The sequence below is a fragment of the Marmota monax genome, unplaced genomic scaffold, assembly GCF_021218885.2.
Source record: "Marmota monax isolate L192 unplaced genomic scaffold, Marmota_monax_Labrador192_F-V1.1 WCK01_AAM20220418_F8-fsc00030, whole genome shotgun sequence".
Taxonomy (NCBI): domain Eukaryota; kingdom Metazoa; phylum Chordata; class Mammalia; order Rodentia; family Sciuridae; genus Marmota; species Marmota monax.
The window spans coordinates 1,510,001-1,533,822 of NW_026691988.1; the positions used below are offsets into that span (position 1 = coordinate 1,510,001).

The 23,822-nt window shown below is 34.4% G+C and overlaps 1 protein-coding gene across 6 annotated transcripts in view; it reads left to right on the forward strand.

The window, feature by feature from the left end:
- Positions 1-23,822, forward strand: part of Lama2 (laminin subunit alpha 2) — a 564,351-nt gene that overhangs the window by 174,983 nt on the left and 365,546 nt on the right. For all 6 annotated transcript variants that reach the window (XM_058581074.1, XM_058581053.1, XM_058581067.1 and 3 more), the window contains exon 4: positions 1,440-1,682. In XM_058581074.1, coding sequence (XP_058437057.1) covers positions 1,440-1,682 — 243 coding nt within the window. The remainder of the gene's footprint in view (positions 1-1,439; positions 1,683-23,822) is intronic.

The following is a 23,822-nucleotide window of genomic DNA, read 5'->3' on the forward strand; positions in this document are numbered from 1 at the left end:
AGCCCCAAGCCCCGTTATCTGAGTCAGCTGAACTTCCCTTTCTGTATCAACTTTTCATATTTTTGAATTCAATCCCTTCATGTATACCATAGATATTATATATGAACTTGTGAAGGCCTCCTGTCAAAACAATAAAGCAGATAGAGTTTATTTCTAGAACATTCTTTTAAGATTCACTCTATGGCACAGCAGGCCTTTTACCACATTGTAGTGTGCCTGTCCTAATTGTACCCCACCAGTGGTCCCCATTACCCAGAGCTTAAAGCTGTCAAGCTTCCCACATCTTATAGCATTTACCAACCAAGAATGTATCATTTTTTTATTATTATTGTAATTTCCATGTCTCATTATTACCTTATATTTTCAACACAGTTTTAAAGTAGTTTGTATGTATATTTCTATCTTGGACATTGCATAACATATTATTCAATAGTGTTTATATATTACACTTTTGGAATTATTGACTTCATTTGTAAAGACATATATATACTATCCTAAACACTCGGAATATTTATTTTAAGATCTATTTTGCATCTTCTATGTGAATTTGGAAATAGAGGATTGTCACATTCCTCTTAATTGTCACTGTTGATTTATAGTAACAATGCCATTTCCTTTTGTTCTCCATTTTTAACATTTTTACCTCTTATAAAGAGAAGGTATCAAATTTTTCATTTAATATGTTTCAACTTCAATCAATTATCTGCATGTCACTGAAATTTTTTCCTCCATTTTTTAATATTTGGGAATATAGAGGAATTTACATTGGTTGAGTATTTCTGCTAAGTTCTTTGCCAGATACTTTACATACATTATCTCATTTAATCCAAACTGTCTCTTCCTGGTATGCTTATTCTAGACTTTAATTCACAGAAAAGGAAGCCAAGAGTTGGAAATCTTCCCAGGTTCACATAAATGATGGGGCTACAATTTGAACACATGAGGGTGCCTCCAAAGCTCGTTTTTTTTTTTGTTTTCTGTATTATCTTAGTCCATCAAAATAGTACTTTTTAAAGCACTAAGTGACATAAGTAAGCATGTTTCCTCGATTATCTAGTACTAGTCACACATGGGATTTCTTACACATTTTTTTGTGGGTGAATAAATTAGCAGACCATAAATACTTTCATTGGTAATAGTCATAAAGGAACTTTAAAAGTTAGGTGAAATGATGCCAATGTGTTGTTAGACAACTAAAATCTAGTCCTAATCCATTGCTTTTAAAGTCATGGCTGTCAAAAGGAAACATCACTTCTTAGCAAACAGGTATTAAATATGAGCATCCAATAGTAAAATCATTTCAGAGAACATAATAGGGTTATAGAATAAAAGTAAAATAAAATCTCCCATATCAGTCAGCTGCATATTTGAGAATAAAAAAAAAAAAAGGTGAAAAGACTTTGGAATTGAAAAGTCATGCTGCTGTCACTCTTCCCCAGGTGTTCCAGATTGCTTATGTGATTGTGAAAGCAGCTAACTCCCCTCGGCCTGGGAACTGGATTTTGGAACGCTCACTTGATGACATCGAATACAAGCCCTGGCAGTACCACGCTGTGACGGACACAGAGTGCCTGACCCTCTACAATATTTATCCCCGCACTGGACCTCCATCCTATGCCAAAGACGACGAGGTCATCTGCACTTCATTTTATTCCAAAATACACCCTTTAGAAAATGGAGAGGTAAGATGAGAATACTCACCATTGAAGTACACTTTATATGGCAAAATAAGCCTGTCAGAAAGACTTGAATATATCAGTAATTAATGTCAGAGAGATTTTAAATGGGATTTAGCAGAAGTACATTTAAATGAGTTATTAAAAAAAAAAAAACCAAGGTGATTAGAATGTTAACTACCTTCATGTGTCTCCTATCTCCAATAAAGATCAGAGAATAGGAAATGGGTTTAAGCTGGAAAGTCAGTGATTAATTTTATATAAAAAGACTTTCCTGACGGTGAGGATTGATAATGATTAGAGAAAGGCTGGAGACCTTAAAGAAAGCCTTACATTTGTGTATGCTCTGGTCTGAAGATGGAGACAAAAGAGGGGAATTTGTGAAGAAATGGAATCTACATGAAGGGCCCAAATAAAAAAAAATCCTGAGTTGTGGATGTGTTTCTGCTATCACCACAGAGTGCTACAGTGGGGTTTCTTTGCTCTGGTTGGGCCATTCTGAATATTAATGTGCAGGATTCTGAGGTTCTCAATTATGTGCAAGTAGGCTATATGCTTAAATCAAAAGTGTTCTGCTACCCCGTAGTGTTTTTCATCCTGCAGCTAAAATTTTACGTTTATTCATTAATTTTAAGCTACAGATTCAAGCCATGACTTCCGTGTTATTAGTTTTGTGTTCTTCCTCCAGTTGTTTTAAGTTATCTGTGCCTCAGTTTCATCTTCCATAAATTGGGAACATAAATAATCACTTTTATCATATAATTCCCATTATGATTAAATGGATGATTATATAGAACAATGCTGACATGTACACCAAGTGCTATAAGCATGAACTATTTAGTGCTATAAGCATTTAATATTTTTGTCATTGCTGCTGCTATTTCAGTAATAATGATAGCAATAGCTACCATATTTATTATTATTCTCTTCTCAAATACTCAAACCTGGATTTACTAATTCTTGAATTCTCTAGTGCCCCTTTATTATATTTTCCTGACCTGACTCCCTTTAATATGTATGATTAACCTCCTTTCATCCTACTTGCTTGACAGCTCCTCAACTAACCATCCTGATAACCTCTAAGTTGGAAATATCTAAGTAAAAATGTACCTTATACATCTGACATCTGAATACCATGGCTTAGCTCACCTACCCTAAACATGCTCAGAACATTAGCCAACCATTGGGCAAATTGACCTAACACGAGGCCTATTTTATAATTATATGTTGAGTGATCTCATGCAATTCACTGACTACTCTACTGAAACTGAAGAACAGAGAGGTTATTTGGGTACAGGAGACACTGATGAACATTTTGTAGACATATGAGATGTGAAGACAAAATGTCCAAAAGTGTTGACAACATGGCAGATTGTAGAAAATGGATTGTTCTTGCCTATGATCCTGCGGCTCACTGAGAGCTGTAGCTCCTGATGCTGCCCAGCATCACAAGACAGGGTGGAACCCCATATCACTAGCCTGGGAAAAGATCCAAATTCAAAATTCAAATTACATTTCTACTAAATTTATATCATTCATTTAGTAAAAATATCCTAAGTGAAAAATCCTAAGTCAGGGACTGTCTGTACTTGTGTCTGATATTCTTTCCTCCTAAGACATCAGAAGGTAATGTCATCTGTTACATTCCCACATTCAGAAAAACTACACTCATATTCTATCATGGCTACTCAGACCAATCCATGCTATCCCTGAACACTTCTGGGGGACAGTTAGGTGTCTGACATAAATCTGTCAGACTCCTTTTAGGCAATATTATTCTATGAGTTTAAACTTTATTTCAAATTCCATGTTCAAAAATACCAGTTTTGGGGAAAAAAAAAAAACATTCCAAATGGTGCTCTCAACAGAGATCTCATCTACCAAATGTAGATGAGTCAAATGTAGTGAGCCAAACATCTGTTCAACCTGCTGTATGCCCAGAGGCAGCCAAGACATGGCCAGTTTGGCTTCTGGATATGGAAGGGGGAGTAGAGAGAAGACATGTGTGGGAGCTGAATTTTTATTATTTCTTCTCCTCGATCCAGGTTTTACTCAGGTCTAATGATTATCTAATATTTTAAGATTTTTTACTCTTTTAAAAAATGACCCAATTCAGAAATTGGTTGAGCAAGATAAAAACTATAAAGCAGAGCGCCTCACCCTGCTCTCCCTATATTAATGGTGGTCCTCCATCCTTTAGACCACGTCAACCTACCAATGTGGAACAAACCTACATGTCTGTTTAGTTATTTATTTCTCTAATTGACAATATCATTTCTACTCTTAGAATAACATTCACTAAAAAATGCTCAGTGATGGTGACTATTAAGAAGTTAAAGTTAGGAACAGAAAACAATTCAGCATATTTGAAGTAGAATGATAGGTTTTAAGAGCATGAATTAAATTCGGAATTATCCTAGACTTTCTACTCATTTTGAAGAATTTATTTCATGGAATGTTTCTTTTTAGAATAAACAGCCTCAGAGAAGGCAGGTGATATTAGCCAGGACACACAGCTCCTGTGATAGTAGAGCTGAAATAAGAATACAGGTCTCCTGCTAGAGAGGAAAAAGGAAAAGAAGGATGGGGGCTGGATCACATAAAGCAGAGGGAGAGTAGAGTAGAGGAAGGGGACCAGGGAAGTGATATTGGCCAAATTATATTGTTATACTATGTATGTGCACTAATATATAACAACAAATCTCCCCATTATGTACAACTCTAATGGACCAATATAATATGTAGAAGGGAAAAACAATAAAGAATCCAGGTCCCCTACTCCCTGGTAAATGTTTCTTTCATACTCTAGCAAAGACTAGAAGTTGGTTTTAAAAATCTGTTGATAGTTCTTAAACTCAGAAATAATTTAGAGGAGTTGTACATACTGTTGCTGAAACCAGTGTGCTTTTGAAGAGTTATAATTCTGAGATAACTTGGTATAGGAAAACATACATGGGAGTAAAAGTTTAAACTTTATTTCAAATTCCATGTTCAAAAATACCATTTTTAGTTCTTTCTGGGACCTCAAGTCAGTTAATCATCAGTGAATTTATTTTTGTTTGGTATGGGGGATTGAACTCTGGGACACTTAATCGCTGAACCACATCCCCAGCCCATTTTTGCATTTTATTTAGAGACAGGGTCTCTCTGAGTTGCTTGGGGCTTTGCTAAATTAGCGAGGCTAGCTTTGAACTCATGATCCTCCAGCCTCAGCCTTCCAAGCTGCCGGGATTACAGGCCTGCACCACTGTGCCTGGCAGTTCTAAGGCATCTTTGTGTTCTAAAGCAACATTGTTTTGGGTAACATATTACATTTGAAGATATAAACTTTTTTGGATGCTTGTCTACAATATTTCCTAGACAAATGACTGTAAAATTAATCTTAGTCTCACTCATTAACTTTTGGTTTAAAAATGATATTGTTTTAGATAGCACCTGAAATACAATTATTAAGTGTTTATGTTCAAAACTTCCCAAAGAAGTGACAATAAAATTAAAGAAACAAATGTAGAGACTAGGAAATAAAACATGAAAGTACAACTACTATAACAGAAACGTGTAGAGGGGCAAATCCACCCCACCCCCCAAAAAAAGAAGTCACAATGAGAAGGTAAACTCAAAATACAGAGAAATCAGCAACAACTCTAAGTATCTCAAATTTCAAGGCCAATATGCAAATTCATCTTCAATAATGTGTATAACATGAAGTAAACAATAGAATTCACCTCCATTGTTGAAAAATATTTTATTAAGCATAAATTTTAGGTTTGTAGTTATTTTATTTTGGTACATTTGGATATTTTCTGATTTCCATTTTACTCTTTTTATTTTGGTACATTTGGTTATTTTCTGATTTCCATTGTTTATGTAGAGAACCTTTTGTTTACCCTTTTGTCTTCTTCTATCTTTGATCTAGGTATTTCTTCTGGTATACTTCTAGTTCATAAATTCTCCCTCAGTTATGTGAAATATATTAAAATGATTCATAGAATTCTAATTTTATTTATCATATTTTTAGTTTCTAGAATTTCTGAGTTACTTAAAATAGAAGCTTGTAATTTCTAGTTTTACATTGAAATTCTATATTTATATTAAATTTTTAATTCTATTATATATAACATTCAAATTTTCAATATTCTATTTTTATCTACTTGAACGCAAGTTTAACAACTGTTAAGCATTTCAGTTTGGTAATACCATTCCTTTATGTGTATATTTTGTTGTCTGTTTCATCTACTGATTTTCTTTTAAACTGTATTATCTCTTTTTATCCTGACCACTTTGTGTAAGAGAAATTGTAATTTGATAAGCTATATAAATATATGTAGAAAAAATCTAGGGAGGAAGATATTTTCTTCACCTTGTGAGGTTATCCTGATCCTTCTGCTATCCCATGGCAATCTGGATCCTCTTAAAACAATTTAGAGATTCAAGTATCTGAGACACTCAGATGACTCAAAGCTGTGCTATAACCCAGGGACAGCTGCTTTAATTCCAGTTATCCTCATTCCTGGAATGCCTGTCTTTGGCGTCTAAGCCAACATGTGGGGGATTTACCAATCATCCTCCTACTAGTCCCAGAATCTAACTTTCGTCCTCTTAATACAGCAGGGCTGTCAGAAACATGGCTTAGTATCTCAGCCATGTTTTTTGGACAAGAAAATGCCCACAAGACCAAAGTTGTCACAATAAGCCAATCACCTATTGAAACATTTTTCTTCTCCTCAATATTAAGGTTACTCTTCATCCTCTAAAGAGCTCTTAGGTGGCTTTTAACAAATGTCTTTGTATATTTTATCCAGTTTGTCATCATTGAGAATCTAGCCCTAGAATATAACCTGCTATAAACAAAAGCAAAGTCACATATGCATTTAAAAAATGAACTTTTTATTTTGGAATTATGATGAATTGATATAAATATAAGAAGAATAAATCCTCATATCTATTCATCCCACTGCCCTAAGGATAATATCTTACATGATGCATATTTCAAAATGATGTCAACACTGACGCATTACTGTTAAATAAATCACAGACCTCGCTAAGATTTCATTAGTTTTACCATTAATGCTCTTTTTCTCTTATGGGATCCAATTCAGGATTCCACATTGCTTCTAGTGAATGTGTCTCCTTTTGTGCTTCTGATCTCTAACCATTTTAAGAGATATTTCACATATTATATAAGAGGTATTTTGTAAATATTAGTCTATGTGGGCTTGACTGATATTTTATTATAATTATATTGGGCTTCTAGGTTTAGGTTAAGAATGTAATGCAGGAAACGGGTTTCTTATTTATTTATGTATTTTTTTATTTAATTTATTTATTTTTATGTAGTGCTGAGGATCAAACCCAGTGCCTCACACATGCTAGGCAAGTGGTCTATCACTGAGCCAAAACCCCAGCCTCTTATTTATTTTCATATGTGTAGCTCTTTTGCATATATGCTGCAATTTGGTGTGTGTGTGTGTGTGTGTGTATTTTTTTTTTTTTTCTTTTTGGTCTTTATTTTTGAACCGGGTGTTAAAATTTAAAAAAAAAAAAAATGTCAAATCCACTGAGCCTTTTTACATTGTCACTTGTTTGGAGAATTTTGAGGAAATGTACCAAACGTTTTAAAACATTTTAAAATACTATATTTCAGGTTAAAAGTATATCATCTCAGAGCCAAAGATATTTTAGGTAAATTCTTTATTGATCTATTAAAGGACATCCTGGCTTGACTTCATTCTCGGCATCTGAAGTTCAGAACTTCCTCTGCCCATACCATCATTGCAGGGTCTGGCCCTTCCTCTGACCTCCTTGCTCCTGCCACCCCAACTCACTACTTTCCCTGGTTTTCCTCAGTCCCTCGCCTGCTCTCCAGTTCACATGACTTTCAGGAGATCAACAAATGTTAATCATGAGGATTTACCAGGAGAGTACTTTAGAACAAATACCCAATTCCCAAAATAACAAGGTTCAACTACTTCCAAGAAAGAGATTACCATAGAATCTAGCATTCTGGGCTACCTCCAAGGAAGAAGCTCACCCCTAGCTTTGAGATAATCATAGGGTATCAAACCTTAGGACTTGGTAAAGGAGGGATAATGAAGGGATAACCTTGTATATTCTTATCTAGGCTACAAACAGAGGGAAGCTTTGAGCAAAAACCTTACAAGAGTCTCATTTTTGAAGGGCAATTTTGTATCATCAATGTCAAGAGAAGGCTCAGCAGGGACCCACTTTTCCCTGTTTTGAGAGAGTGATATTGAACTCACTAATAGACATTGCATTGCAGAGTATAAAGCAACAGACCACGGGGGGCCCCTATTATTTTATGAGGCCAGTCATAGGGAAAGCTCTGGTGGGCACAGCTACATAGACTTACCTCTCCAGCAGTGCCAGAGGGAGCCAACACCATCAGGAGCCACTATCATGGCCCATGAGCTACCTCTGTTAAACCAGTTGTTTCCAGAGCTACTAGGAACCCTGAACAGGAATGCCACTTGGAGGCACCACTGAGAAGCTGGCTTCACTCTGAAATCACCTAGAAGCATTTGAAAGATAGCTATTTTGGAGACCAGTGCTTTTAACTCAATAAATTCAGGAAGGGCTCAGGAAGCCTTCTGTATGTTTTCAACAGATGCTTCTGGAGACTCTGATGTCTCAACTCCTAGTTTGTTTGTTTAGACATCCATCTCTAACTTTCTCCAACCTTGTAGGAGAGCAGGGTACCATTTATTTAAGGAGAGAAAATTGGTCACAATAACTACTTATATGAGGAAAGAAACTAATATTTTTCTCCAAGGAAACTTCACAGGCTTTTATGAACTGAATCTCTGGCTGGTTTTGAGTTGAGTAAATGAGCTTGGAGCTTTAACGAGGTTACTGATGGTTGGAGAGGTGGCTGAGAGAGGAATTACATTTATGATATTGAGAAGGATGGGTATACAGATAGCAATGCTTCTAGGTGTCCTAGAATTAAAATTGTAATCCATGTTTATCTGTTATATGAGATTTTTTTCCCCTTTCTATAACTGGGATTATTACTTTTAATTTACTTGAATTGCCACTAGACTAATAACTAAATATTCATGGTTACCATGGTGATGTTGACTCAATTTCCTCATACAGAGACCTTTAGGTTATTTGCATATGATTCCCTTTATTTTTTACTCTAATCCTACACACTCTTCTGCAGTAAACTCAATGGAACTTAGATTCACTTTGAGTTTGCTTTTGAAACATGGTAGTCTTGTACAAAAATCCCTGGAGAAACCATCATTAATTCTTGAAGACAATTTTTTTTGGTAACTGTATGTACAGCTTTGATATTATTTTGATTTCCTATGTGACAGAATTTTATATAAAGAGACAGAATATTTTTCTTTCTCTTTTCATCATCTGACATTATGGTGATCCTTAGAATTGCAAATACTGGAGAGAGAAGAAACAAAACCAACCCTGTATTAAAAAATGTTTCAGAGATTCTCCTTTGATATAATATTGTTAAGAGTATAGCAAGATTTCATATGTGAGCTCTTATGGAGATGTGGGAATAGAAATGAGGAACTAGTCCTTCTCAATTACTCTTAAAATCTCTCCTTTAGTGAGCAGCAGGGTATTACTAATTAGTTTCTCTTATGAATGCAGTTTAGGTAAATAATAATTTGAGATTTCAAACTTCCTTTCTCTAAAATAATGCTTGCATTGAACAGCATTAGGTCAGTAAATACCCCTTGAGCAAGAACATGAAAGTTCCTCCTTGCCATGAGGATTCTATGGAGTCCTCCAAGAAATGAAAAGTTTCAACTCTGCTGGAATACACAGAGCACTTGAGATATCTTGTCACAAAGCATTATATCACATAAAACCCATATTTAATTTAAAGCATTTTCTTTTTAATAGATTTTATTATTATATTACCTTTGTAATAACAAGACAAAATTAAAAAGATTGTATTTCTCCTTTCTTTATATGGATCAGTTTATAGATTTCCTCCACCCACACCCAAAATGTTGGACCCAGAAAGTGTCAGGAAATCCATTAATATGGTATTGCTGATAAACAAAGATGGTGAGAGAAAATGAATAAGAATGGACTCTTGAGGAGATAGCATCAATATTTAAGAGACCCATATATCTTAGTATTGTAGAATAAGATATACCAGGGTCTACTAAAATGAAACAGCTCTTGTTAAGCTAGGTTAGGAAATTCATAGTTTTGGTAGAAGACAAAAGAACTGTACATTGTCTTTGGGAGTATTCACTAGATTTGACTTTCAGATAATTCTGCCAATGATTAACAATGAGGCTGGCACAAACAAGTAAACTATCTAATAGGTGGCCAGGCCAATTCCCAGAGCTATAGTGCAGATGAAATTAGATTATTTATGGCAATGGACTGTATAACCTTTGTAATGTGATAGCAAATTCCCTTGGTTCATAGCTAACATTGACTTAAACCAACTCCTCACTGTAGAATGACTGAGCTGGCTTAGTCTGGATTGACAGCAGGGAGTATCATGGGAACAGAACCATATTGTACTGATTTGTGGAATCATTCCTAGTGTAGACAGGGGCTCCTAAGCAAGACTGAATAAATGAGTGAGGCAAAGAACTGTAGCTTGCTAAAGTATAAAAGACCAGAAAGAACAGGGCAGGCCTCAAGTAGTGACATGGGTTCAGTACAGGGCCAAGAAGACAATAACAATTTTTGTACCTTAATTTTATGACAAATATTAGTCTAAGAGTTTTATGAGTATAAAGTCACATATAGTGATCCCTCTTTATCAGCAAGAGGGTGGGCCATTTCAAGATCCTAAATGGATTCCTGAAATCTCAGAGTACTGAACCCCAGATATTTTTTTCCTATTATACATGCCAATAATAAAGTTTAATATAAATGAGGCATAGTAAAGCAATTAACAACCATAACTAATTGTAAAATAGAGTAATTATATATGTGTAATATAATGTGTGAATATATAATATAGTATAATAAAATTATCAGCATGATATTTTTGTACTCTGGGGTCATTAAGTAAATAAAGGATTTCCATGAGCCCAATCACTGGGATACCACCACAGTCACTCCAGTGTCTGAGATAGTTATGAAGTGACATATGGGCAGGTATACAATGTGGATACACTGCACAAACAATGATTCATGTCCCTGGTGGGATGCAGCAGGACATAGGAGAGTGAGATAGTATTCCATTGTGCTACTCAAAACAGCGCAAAATTTAAAGCTTATGAATTACTGCTAGAATTTTTGAGGTAATATTTTCATGCCATTGTTTCAGTTAGTCATGAAAAGCCAAACCCTGAATAAAGAGGGACTACTACATTCTAATATTTTATTCTCTTTATACCTGAGAAAAAGATGGTACAGACAGGGGACAAGACTTTCCCAAGGTGGCATAGCTCGTAATTTTTCCAGCTGTGATTTAAACTTAATGTGTCCTCAGAGCATCAGAAAGGTGTAGGGTTAAACCTTTTTCCTTTTTGTCTGGGTTTTCTGGAAAAAAATATCCTGGTTGCTGAGCTGAAAGCCTAGGTGTCCCCACCTTCTAACAGGCCTTGCTTTCTTTGTGTGTGAAGTTGCTTGAGCCTGGGTTTTAGCTACTACCTATTTTTACTTCTGCATTTTCACTCATTTGTCAACATTTAAAATCAAGTCTAAATTCCTGAGCAAACATGCCATAAAGGAATGGTAGGTTGTTTGAGATTGGATGAGTCTTATCAGCTTTATTCCATATAACCAAAGTAGTGTCTAAGCCTTTTCAGTTAAAATGTGAACCCCAAGGAGAGGAAGAGGATTAGTACAGCAACTCTTGGTTTTGTTACCAATAAAATTGGCAGTAACATTTAGGTCTATGATATTTTATCAGTTACAAAGTACTCTGTCATATACTATTTCATCTGATTCTCTCCAAAGCCTTGGAGAATTTTGAAGCCCAAATTTTTATTATTCTCAACTAACTTATAGATGGAAACTTGTTTGAGAAAATACAGGGCTAAATTTCAACATTAATATCTGGTCTAGATCTTGTGATTGGCAAATCTCATAATGACTCCACTTTATAAACTGAACCCTTGGGTGCAGTCAGCCATCTTCTAAATGTGACTTTTCCATTGGCCACAAGGACTTGTGTAACACCGTGTGGGTAATTAAGTGCCATCCACTTTCTCAACTGGGAAAACCTGAGGGTGTGTCTGTGTCAGTTAATCAGTTTCACAAAGGAAAGATAAGGTACTGTTATCTTTATTGCAGAAGTATACTTGAAAATACAACAAAGGATCTTGAAGCTATTAAAATAAGGTTCTGATCCTCAGGGAAACTATTTCAACACTGAAGCTATCATCAAAAGTCCTTGAGACAAGTAACCTAGGATGGGAATGGTTATGATTATACTTTACAAGCAAACTTAAAAAGGAACTGTTTTACCAAGTCCACTGTAAAACAGTGAAAACTAGAGGAAAATCCACTGCAAGGAATTCTATCTAGCCTGAGGATATGTACTATTTTACAAAATGGAAGACGGACTGCTACCACATATTTTCATTGACAATATATAAATGAATAACTTCACTGAATTCTGCTACCTGGGGAATACATAAGACATACAATTTAAATTCTAACCATGGGTAGCAAAAATCCTATGATACTCAGTTTACAGAGAAAAATGGCAACCCTAGCAAGATTATAAGTTAGAAAATTATATTTTCCTTGTGTAAATTTGTTCTTAAGATTCATTCAATAATAAGACTTATTTATTTTCCTATTCAACTGATAAGTGCCTTCTAAAACCAAACATACTATTAGGTTAAGACATATAAAATTGCCAATATTTGACTATTTTTAGTCAACAAATGCATTTTAATATGTATTAAAGTAATATATGCCAAAGCATGAACAGAAATACTTACAGAAATTTAATCTCTACCAAATATAATCTTAGCTACACACAATATTTCAGCAAAAACATCAATGGGAAATCAAACCCTTTCAGTGAAACAATAATTTATATGTATAACGATATATACTAGCTGACTTATGGTTCCCCTTATTCCTGGAATCATAATAAGATCACTATTAAGCTAAAAGGAGTCAAGCTGTATTTATTTCTGAATTTGTGGGGGAGGGAGAAAGAAGCAAATACTACTTTCATATGAATATTTGGCATGATGTCAGGTTACATGAAAGCTGAAAGTATATTGGTTACTGGTAATAAGGTTGGGGACAGTGTGGTTGAGGTTCATAGAAAATAAAGTATGTTTGTGTATATGTGTGTGTCCATAGAAATACATTTCCTGTTTCCTGATACTTGGGAACAGGAATGTTCCTCTATTCCATCACATGTAAAAATGTTAGTTTTATCAGGAGTGACAGATAATACCTTTTTAGAGGCATTTCACATATTTTTAAACCTGACATCCACTTATCGCAGTTATCTACTATTCTTTTCAGGGTGAATTACCTTATTGTAAGATTATTGATGAAAATTCTTAAAGATTATGTCAAGAAATAGAAGAAACCATCTATTGCCTTTGAAGGAAAAAATCATAGAAATGATTTAATTTTGCCTTCTTCCTTATCTCCATATTATTTCAGGGCATGAAAAACATTTTGCTCTTCTTCTTACAGTTTGTTATGTTATATCCACTTATCTTAAAATAAGATAAACTTTTGTGTTGTATTAGCTACAGTAGAGCAGCTGACACATTTATCACTACTAAGCAAAAGATAGGGCAACAAAAATATGGCTAAGATACAGTTTCAGTTCAACCAACAAATGACTTGAGATTAAGAATAAATTTAATGAGTTTATGTAGTCAATGAATGGAATTCAACAATTAACGTTTTTACCCATTAACAAATATGGAGAACCATCTGCGTGCCCAGCAGTGTCTCAGGATACAGGGAGGGAATAAAGTAAATTTGAGGCATTATATACAACATAAAATAAATCAATAAGAGTCTGGGAGAAAGTGGTAAAGGCATTCTTAGTACAGAAAAGGTGTAGTTACAGGGTGACACAGACAGAGGAAATGCCAGCGACTCACCTAGGGAACGGCCTCCTTGACACATAGAGAATGTGGGAAGGATTAAATGGAGACAGGCTGTGTTCATAGCAATTGCTTTGACTCATCATGATTATTTTGGCTTCTGAATAACTGAATAAATTGAGTAAACAGTTTGTCCATTCTGAGCTGTAAAACAGTTTCAAAACGAGGAAATATCATTTTAAACTTGGGGAAAAACACCTACCTTGCAGAAACATGTCGCAGAAGCAGATTTTAGGGAAGCAGAGTTCTTTCCCTAAACAATAATTATAGCAAAGTCTTGTTAAAAATAAAAATAAGTATGTTTATCAGCATAAGGAGTGAAAACATTTGGAGTTTTGCTTTAGTTTATGAAATGTATCTTGTTTTGCCATTCTTTCCCCACAGTGCTCACACATGTGGGGCTCATTCTTTGGCCTGAGGGACAGTCCCTAAAGGGGCAATGTTTTAGTTTCCTATTTTTCACCAGTGTTTTGTTAACTCTTTCCTTTTAATAATTCCCCAAACAGTCCTGGGTAATATTTGACTTCTAAGTGAGTCCATTTGGCAAAAGATGGACATATTCTTTTTTGCCAGGGTTCCATGCTAAGAAAAGCATGTGCATTTATCTTGAAACAATGGCTAGTGAAAAGCAACAGAGAACTAATAGAACGAAAATACAGAGAGACAAGCCCAAAGCAAGCAAAGCAACTGGCTTTAACTTCAGCATTATACTGAATTGTGTGTCATGACCAAGTCTCTACTAGTTAATCCCATCAAGCACCTGATACTAACACAGTATTGGTGCCAATACTATGCCATATTTTGTTACTGTTTCTCTGTAGTATAGTTTAAGGTCTGGTATAGTGATGCCACCTGCTTCACTCTTCCTGCTAAGGATTGTTTTGGCTATTCTGGGTCTCTTATTTTTCCAGATGAATTTCATGATTGCTTTTTCTATTTATATGAAGAATGTCATTGGGATTTTGATTGGGATTGCATTAAATTTGTATAGTGCTTTTGATAGTATGGTCATTTTGACAATATTAATTTGGTGTATCCAAGAACAAGGTAGATCTTTCCATCTTCTAAGGTCTTCTTTAATTTCTTTCTTTACTGTTCTGTAGTTTTAATTGTAGAGGTCTTTCACCTCTTTCATTAAGTTGATTGCCAAGGTATTTTTGTGTGTGTGGCTATTGTAAATGGAGTAGTTTTCTTTATTTCCCTTTCAGAAGATTTGTCACTTATATACAAAAATTCCTTTTATGTATGGGTGTTCATTTTATATCCTACTTTGATGAATTCATTTACTAGTTCTAGAAGTTTTCTGGTGGAATTTTTTTTTGGGTATTCTAGGTATAGAATTATGTCTTTGGCAAATAGTGCCAATTTGAGTTCTTCTTTTCCTATCTGTATCCCTTTAATTTCTTTCATCTGTCTTATTGCTGTTGCTAGTGTTTCAAAAACTATGTGTCTTATTGCTGTTGCCAGTGTTTCAAAAACTATGTTAAATAGAAGTGTTGAAAAAGGGCATCCTGTCTCGTTTCTGTTTTTAGAGGGAATGCTTTAAATTTTTCTCAATTTAAAATGATGTTGGCTTGGGGCTTAGCAAAGATAGCTTTTAAGATGTTGAGATATGTTCCTGTTATCCCTAGTTTTTTTAGTGTTTTGAACATGAAGGAGTGCTGTATTTTGTAGAATGCTTTTTCTGCATCTATTGAGATATCATATCGTTCTTGTCTTTAAGTCTATTAATGTGATGAATTACATTTATTGATTTACATATGTTGAACCAACCTTGCATCCCTGGGATGAACCCCACTTGATCGTGGTGTACAATCTTTTTGATGTTTTAGTATTCAATTTTCCAGAATTTTCTTGAGAATTTTTGCATCTATGTTCATTAGAGATATTAGTCTGAAGTTTTCTTTTTTTTTGATGAGTCTTTGCCTGGTTTTGGAATCAGGGTGATATTGGCCCCATAAAATGAGTTTGAAAGTGCTCCCTCTTTTTCTATTTACCTTGTCTCTTTAAAAAAAAATCTTTATTTTTACTTATAGGTGGACACAATATCTTCATTTTATTTTTACATGGTGCTGAGGATAGAACCCAATTCCTCACACATGCTAGGGCAGCACTCTACCTCTGAGCCAGAATCCCAGCCCTACCTTGTCTCTTGATTGCATTATTTTCTCTTGTGCTTGACTTAATCTTATGTTGTTTTGTTTACTATGGTCCTAGAAGCAATAGGCTGTACTGTACATTCACATACATGCTCATGTGCACATACACAAACACTGATACACATAGACATCATATATCCTAGATATGTAGAACCTATAATATTTGGGTTTTGTGGAAGCACACACTATGATGTTTACACACAATGGAATCACCTCACCATATGTTTCTGAGAACATATCCCATGGGAAGTGAAGCAAGCCTATGCAACAAAACAACAAAATAAACAAAAACCCTCTGTGACTACAGAAACAGCATCTAAACATGGACAGAGAATGGCAAATTGTATTCTCAAGAAGATATACAATCAGGACAGTAGCAAAACGAGGGAAATGATGTCCTGGGCAGTCCTGAGGTGTTTGTGCATTTCTTTCTACCCACAGAGACATGATGATGAAATTTACCAAGGCCCACTAGTGTCCTTGAGGTATCCCATAGAGGGAAGCCCAGATATATCAGCCATCCTCAGTTCTGCCTGGCTAAGGCCTTGCATTAAGGCTAAGAGGAGACATGGTTTGGGACATTTTATCCCTATCACTGGAAAATTAGCACAGCTGGTGTCTAACTTTCTTTTTCTGAAAATGGCACAGGTAATTTTTCAGCCACATAAGATTTTTATCAAAAGAGGAAACAAAGGCAGAATAGGAAGAGGAGCAGATGTCAGTGCTTCCAATGATGCTAAGTTTGTTTAAATATAATAAAAGAAATAGCATTTCCAGGCTCTTTAAAGTTCCAAAATTGAAATTAAACCAAATAATGACAAATAGGATATTCACATTTTTTTAAATAAAAGGACTTGAATTACACATTGAAAAGATAAAACATAAAATTAAAATTGAAAAGATAAAACATAATTAGTTCAAGAGTAATCAGTGAAATATATGCCGAACCAAACAATACTTTGATATTCTGGCCTGGAAAGAGAATTTGGGATTATTTGGAAAAACAACATCTCTATGACTCCGTCCAGAACTCACAGCTGCAGAAACAGAAGTAAACAAGTCCTCCTGTTGAAGGACTGCAAGGTTGAGGAACAGCTAGAGACTCAACACCAAATGAATTCTTGTTAGTTCTCATTGATATGATTATAACTCATACAAGTTCCCAAAAGGAAAACTACAAAGGATGTTTGTTGAGATAGGAATACAAATAGCTTTTGCTTGTTTGTTTTGTTTTAAATCAGGTAACAAGAATGAATGTTTTCTGTGTTTGCTTCAAAAAATATTTATTTTCTATGCAGTCATTTAAAATAAGATCTTCCTTGTTTCTTTTCATAGATGAAGAGGTTGAAAGTTGCTACTGTTTATTAGGCATTGCTGAAAGCAACTGAGTTCCATGAGAGAGGGGGCCATGACTTAATCCTTCTTACATTTCTCCACTGCTTGGATTACACCACAAGAACATACATGTAAGGCCTTCCTTGAAGACATCCAAATTCAATAAATCATGCCTTGGCGAAGAAAGTAGGACCTAACTTATTTAGCTTGACTATCGTGATTGATAAACCAGCTAGTCTTCAAATATCTATTAAATTTGTGGCAGGAAAGCAACACCTTCGAATTTTTTAGTATTTACATATGTCATTTGTTTATGTGCTAAAGCTACACCAAAATAGCAGGAGAATCAAAAACAAAATGGTAAACTATGATTCTGAATTCAAGTTTAAGCACAAATTATTTGAAAATTATTTTAATTTTATGTATATTTCATTTCTTGGGCACTGAAGAGAGCTTTAGCTCTGCTCAATCCAAAATTACACATAAGCAATGTAATAGGGGCTGCAAGGTGTTGTTATGAAAGCTACATTAATTATTCTAGCCAAGAAACAATGGCACAACCTTATTTCATCATGCAAGAGAGGTTGTTCTATATGTGCACACTAAAATGAAGAGAAATAATTCATCTTCTGTAACTTAGCAAAAAATCAAATTGGTATCTCCACTTTGATTTCTTTTTTGCATTCATTTTTAAAATTTTTTATTTGCTTCTGGTATTATGGATGAACAGTTTGTAGCATCTGGGTAATTTTATATTAACATCTGGAAAAGAGATTTTTTTTTTTTTGTCTGATGCATGTAGGACTACTTCTTTAAGAAATGTACTTTCCCAGCTGATGTTTATTCATTTCAAAAGGACATGGTTAAGTGAATATAACAGCTTCTAAAAATCATTAGGAAAATACAAATCATGTTCAGTTTTAAGTCCTGTCAGTTTATTTTCTACTCCATCATATTTTCCAGTGGAAGAAATGGATGAGATCTGTACAGCAGGATAGAGGTTAGAATGGTAGTGGGTGGTATCGGTGGTATCATTGAGTACAGGGTTCTTTGAAATCAAGCCTGGTTTGGAGTCTGATCTGGCTGTTAATGACCATGAAACCTTGGGTAACTCTCTGAAGTTCAGTTTCCTTATCTCAACATGGAGAAGTATTAATACATGCCTTTCAACATTGACCATATGGAATGAGATGATTTACAAAATATGTGGTTCATGGTACATGTTCAATAAATGCCAGCTTTCATTATCATTTATTTCAGTCTGTTACAGAATGCAGCTTAGAATTTCTTCTTTTATTGATATCCTAGGATTTTATGCATGCGGGTAACAGTCTGGGATTTGCACAAGTTTTTGAGAGCTGTATCTTATCTTCTAAAAGCTTGCTCATTGAGTAGCAAGGAGGAAGGAATTAAGCTGGCTCAAGACATGACAGGAGGAGCCAGAGAAGGCTTGCTTTCCTAGCTTCTTTAGTACAGACTATGAAGTGTGCTAGCAAAGGCACTTCAATTTTAGGAAATGCTTCAGAATTCATAGTAAAATAAAGAGCCCTATACTCATAACGAATGCAATATTGTTCAAAATAATTTTGAAACTCTTCTTGAAGTTGTTTACTCCTCTGGACTAAAAAATGACTTTATTTTTTCTCCCCAAATTATTTTCCTTCAAAGGTGAAAATTCATTACATTTGAGGTAGGTAAAGGAATGCTCCAAAAGTTCTGAACATAGCTCTGAATAATTTCAGAATCTGAGTGGTATTGGATATGTGTAGAAGAAGGTGGTTAGTATAAGGCGGTTTTCATTCACTTAGTTGTATGATTTTTTTTTATATTCTTGTTTAAAAATTAACTGCTTCATTGTATATTCACAGACTAAAAGAGAGTTTTAAGAGAAACAGGAATTAACAGGGTTTCAGAGAAATGATATTAATAACATGAATTTCACACACTTATTCTGAAAACTCAATAATTTTCTTCAATATATTCTTTCCAATGCTTTTATGAGTATTTCCAGATTGTCTGCTTTTTCACTCATGTATTTAGCAGGGTTGGTGCTCGTAATACTGGATAAGCAAATGAATGAAAAGATGACAAAATTATATGTTAAAGAGGTGTCCCTTTTTATACTTGTACTTGTTTCCCAGGAAAGCATCAAGGTGACATATGTAACAAAAGCAAAATTTAAAAGGACAACGAAAACGAAAATTTAACTAGAAAAATTAAGGAAAATGAACATTGGCTGCTCATCTGGGATGGGTTAGTTATTGCACTTGAACTCTTAATTTAATTCAGAATTTTCAGACAATTGAGGCAAAAAAAGGAAAATGTTAAATTATATAATTTCCTTGTCTGCCAAAGAAAAGAGCTCTTCCAAATTTTCAAGACAAATATTTTCCTGGCAATGAATTCTCAGAGCAAGTTTTAGTACAGTCCTTTTGTTAAAACTTCAGAGAACAGAAAGTACAAGGTTTTCAAGGACAAATGGCATAAAGAAAAATATTACTTGCTTAATTCTACCACATATGAAAGTTAAGGATATATACTTAAAATTTTTCATTCAATAATGATATATGTGTCTCTGAGGAACTTGATAATATGATTCAGTTGCATAATTTTCTGACAGTCTAACTTAAACCACAGAAGAGCCTTAGGGATGGGTGGTTAGTATGCCATTTTGTTGTCACTCTGAAATGTCAAGTGTGCAGTTAAGTGCTCTGGGTCAGATAACTTGACAGGGACTTAAGCATCAATATTCTTCATTGCTGGGTGGCTTTCAGTGTGATTAATATATAGAATGCACTCCTATCCAAATGGAGAGCCAGATTACTGTCACACAGAAATGCTTCTGTCTGAACAATGTATTTCCCCAATATATCCTTTGAGCAATAACAGTTAACATTTACTGATTGTTTGCCATATGCTAGGTACCATCCTAAGTGTTTTGTGATTCTTATCAAACCTTCACAACAACTCCATATAATGAAAATTATTATTATTTCAATTTATGAATGCATAAACTGATGGACAATATCACAGTGCCTAAGTATAAGCTAGTAAGTGGCAGAGCCAGGATTTGAACACAGGGTCATGCCACTGCCTTTAGTCAAATTGCCTACGAATTTGCATGGGCACATAAGCATTACAGGATGGATACTTCAGACTCTTTCAATATAGAAAAAAAAGTACCATAAAATAGATGAACTAACATACTCCTCAGCATTGGGTTGAAAAAGAAGCCTAGTATTATCAAGGTGATCATGAACAAATGGAAACTGCACTGAGTTTGAAGTAAAATACAAACAAGATTTAATTCCCAATTGTACCACTCAATTTCTTCAACCTCCAGTCTCTAGTTTCTCTGGTACCTTAGGAGTGTATTCATAAAAGATAAATTTCTCCCATAAGATCATTTAAGATTCCTTCTCCCGCAACCTTCTAGCTTTGTCGTGTAGCAAATAAGATACTGTGTGTGCATTTCCTTGCAGATGCTAAAGAAGTTGAAAAATGCATAGTATTCAAAAATACTAATGTCGGTGAAAGACAGGAATTTAAATAACATCCATGTGGTACCAAGTTATTTAGTTTCATTAAAAAGACAAGTAGCTCACAGGCCCATTTCATTGCACTTAGACTCGGAATTTCATCTGTTACAAATTTATTACTGATTGCTCTAATCCTGACTTTGAGGAAACTTGACTAAAGTGGAATATATGCCAAGAGTGTAGAGAAGCATTATCTCTGAGAAGTAAAGCAGAAGAGAAACCTCTGAAAGTTAGAAACATGCTTTAATGTTTTTAACATCTTCCCTGAAGAATGGAAGAGGGAAGCTGGACCATAGAGGTGCTGATGGGCTGTCCTTGGTCCTTACTGGTGATGTGTAAGAATGAGGAACCTAGTCTGAAAATTCCTTAAGGGAACAAAGAGTATACAGGGTACTTAAAGGTATTTTTTTAATAGTAGAAATATGTCAATTAAAAATAAATAAAACAAAATTATATAAAGCAATTTTTTTATGGAATAGTATGTGGATATCTGCAAATACAGATGAAGAGAGTTCTAGCCTCTTCACGTCCTTCTCACTGCTAATGGCAATTAGCAATTGGGCATGTGTCCTTCTAGATTGCATTTCCCATACATATATGGGTATAACAGTATATTATATACTATTTTACAGATAATATTCTATATATTATATATTATATTCTTTTACAAATGCAATTATCTTTTATATGATGTCATGATTTGCTTTCTCATTTCATTGGTGGTAGATTTGCTTTGTTTTTATCACTTCATTGAAATGGAGGGATCCTGCAACTTATTTCATCACATCCCCTCTGATGGTCCTTCAGGTTCTTTCCATTTTTTCATGATTATAAGCAATATGTACAAATATGTTTATGTTCTTCCAGGAATATTTCTGAAAAAAATTGATAATTTATTTGGTAATTTAAATTTGGAACTGCTTGGTAAAACTATAAGTATATCATATAAAAACACACATGCACACATATATTTTGTATATGCACTGACACAGAAGTAAGTAAATAGCAATAAATAAATATGTTTAGGAGATATGGAAAATTTCATTGTTTTAGTACAAAATGATCACTTATATAGATTCTAGTTATATCTGTTTATATCTTGGTTATGTAACCAATTTAAGAAGATTCAAATATAATTTCTACTATCTCTACACCAATGTTATAAAAAGAAATTTTCGGATCCATAGGAGAAATATATCAAGAACATTTTTGAGGGCTAGGGCTGTAGCTCAGTGACAGAGAGCTTGCCTCACATGTGTGAGGTGCTGGGTTTGATCCTCAGCACCACATAAAAATAAAATAAAATAAAGGCATGCTGTGTATCTACAATTAAAAAATTTAAAAAAAATATTTTTGAAGTTGCTATAGCATAATTCAAGGTATATTTCAATCTGAAATTCCCAGGTACATATTTTAGTACAGCCAAAATCTTTTAAAAATAAAAATAAATTATTTAAATATACCAAATCCCATTTGCTATATATGAGAATCATCAACACAGTAAAATTAAAAATTGTGTTTTTAAACTGGGCATGGTCGTGCACACCTATAATCCCAGTGACTCCAGAGGCTGAGGCAGGAGGATCTCGAGTTCAAAGCCAGCCTCAGCAAAAACAAGGTGCTAAGCAATCAGTGAGATCCTGTCTTTAAATAAATAACACAAAATAGGTCTGAGGATATGGCTCAGTGGTCAAGTGCCCCTGAGTTCAATCCCTGGTACAAAAAAAAATAATAATAATTTTAAATATTTGGGGTTTTCTGAAAGCACTTAATGAAAATCCCTAATACAAATATTTGCAGTTTATAATTTAAATAAAAAAGGAAAAGAAAGAATGAAATGAGATAAGCTTATGTTCCATGGGGCATCATTGTCACTCATAAAAATGGACATACTTGGACTGTAATAAAATTTTGGACTTATAGGGCCTTATGAGTATCAGACTGGGCAAAAATGCTTAATTATACATAAAAGTGTTTTGGGGATTTTAGATTTAAACAATCAAGTAATGTGAAATAATTTTATGGTTATAATGACATAAATATACTGGACTTTAGATGTGACTTCTATGACCTTAGAAGTCAGACCTTTCCATTCTGATGACTTCACTTTTGTCTCTGGGGACATTTTGTTTAAAGACTTATTTATCATCTGTCAAATGATCTTTATATGACTTTTCAGCATGTCTGTTCACATTGGGTTGAGAAATCTTCCAGGAAATTAGTAGTCTCCGGTTTCCACAGTCTTTTGCTATTGCATTTGCTGTGATTTAGAATAAAGCTAAAAGTCATAGGAAAAATGTAGAAGTTAGGACTGTAGAAGAATCCAATTGTGTCTAATATCTTCTTCTGCTACTTCCTTATTGCCTTTAATAAAAAATAGCCTGTGAATTGCAAGGATTTTTTTAATCCACATGAATCAGTATGCCCCTTCAGCTTGACTTTTCAAGGAGACTTTTTGAATGCTGAAATGATTAACAATATCTGGAGCTGGATTGTGCAGAACCATGTGGTGTGGTAATAGTGGGTGGAAATACTTATTAGCCTACAGGCCTCTACAGAGCCCTAGACAAAGATCTTGCTCCCTAGTATTCCTCACTGATGGTGGGCTGGAGATGTATTTTCAGAAATAATTATTTACAGAGAACTTATAAAATAAATGAATCACCCTCATCACTGTGCCTGTTCCATTTGGGGATGTTTGTCTACAAGACTTTCTAAATTGGGAGATTTAAAATTTTAATAAGAAAAACATGTTTTATTTCTTTGAGGACCTCTGAGTCTTCTACAAAGACACTTTCAAAATTTTTTAAACCAATCCTTTTGATGCTGTTGCTTACCAATGCATTTTTATTTAATTTGAATATTTTAATTTAGCATGATTCGTTCCTGTGGAATTACAACTTTCTATTCCAGCATATCTAGTTATATTGTCTGTTGGCAATGACTTTTCTTCTAAAGAGTTCCCTGAATTTATCACTTTAGAACTGACAGAGCTTTTTATGAGCTGGAGTAAAGATAGAAACTCTGGAAGGAGGTGATAACAAAATCTGGAAATTGTGT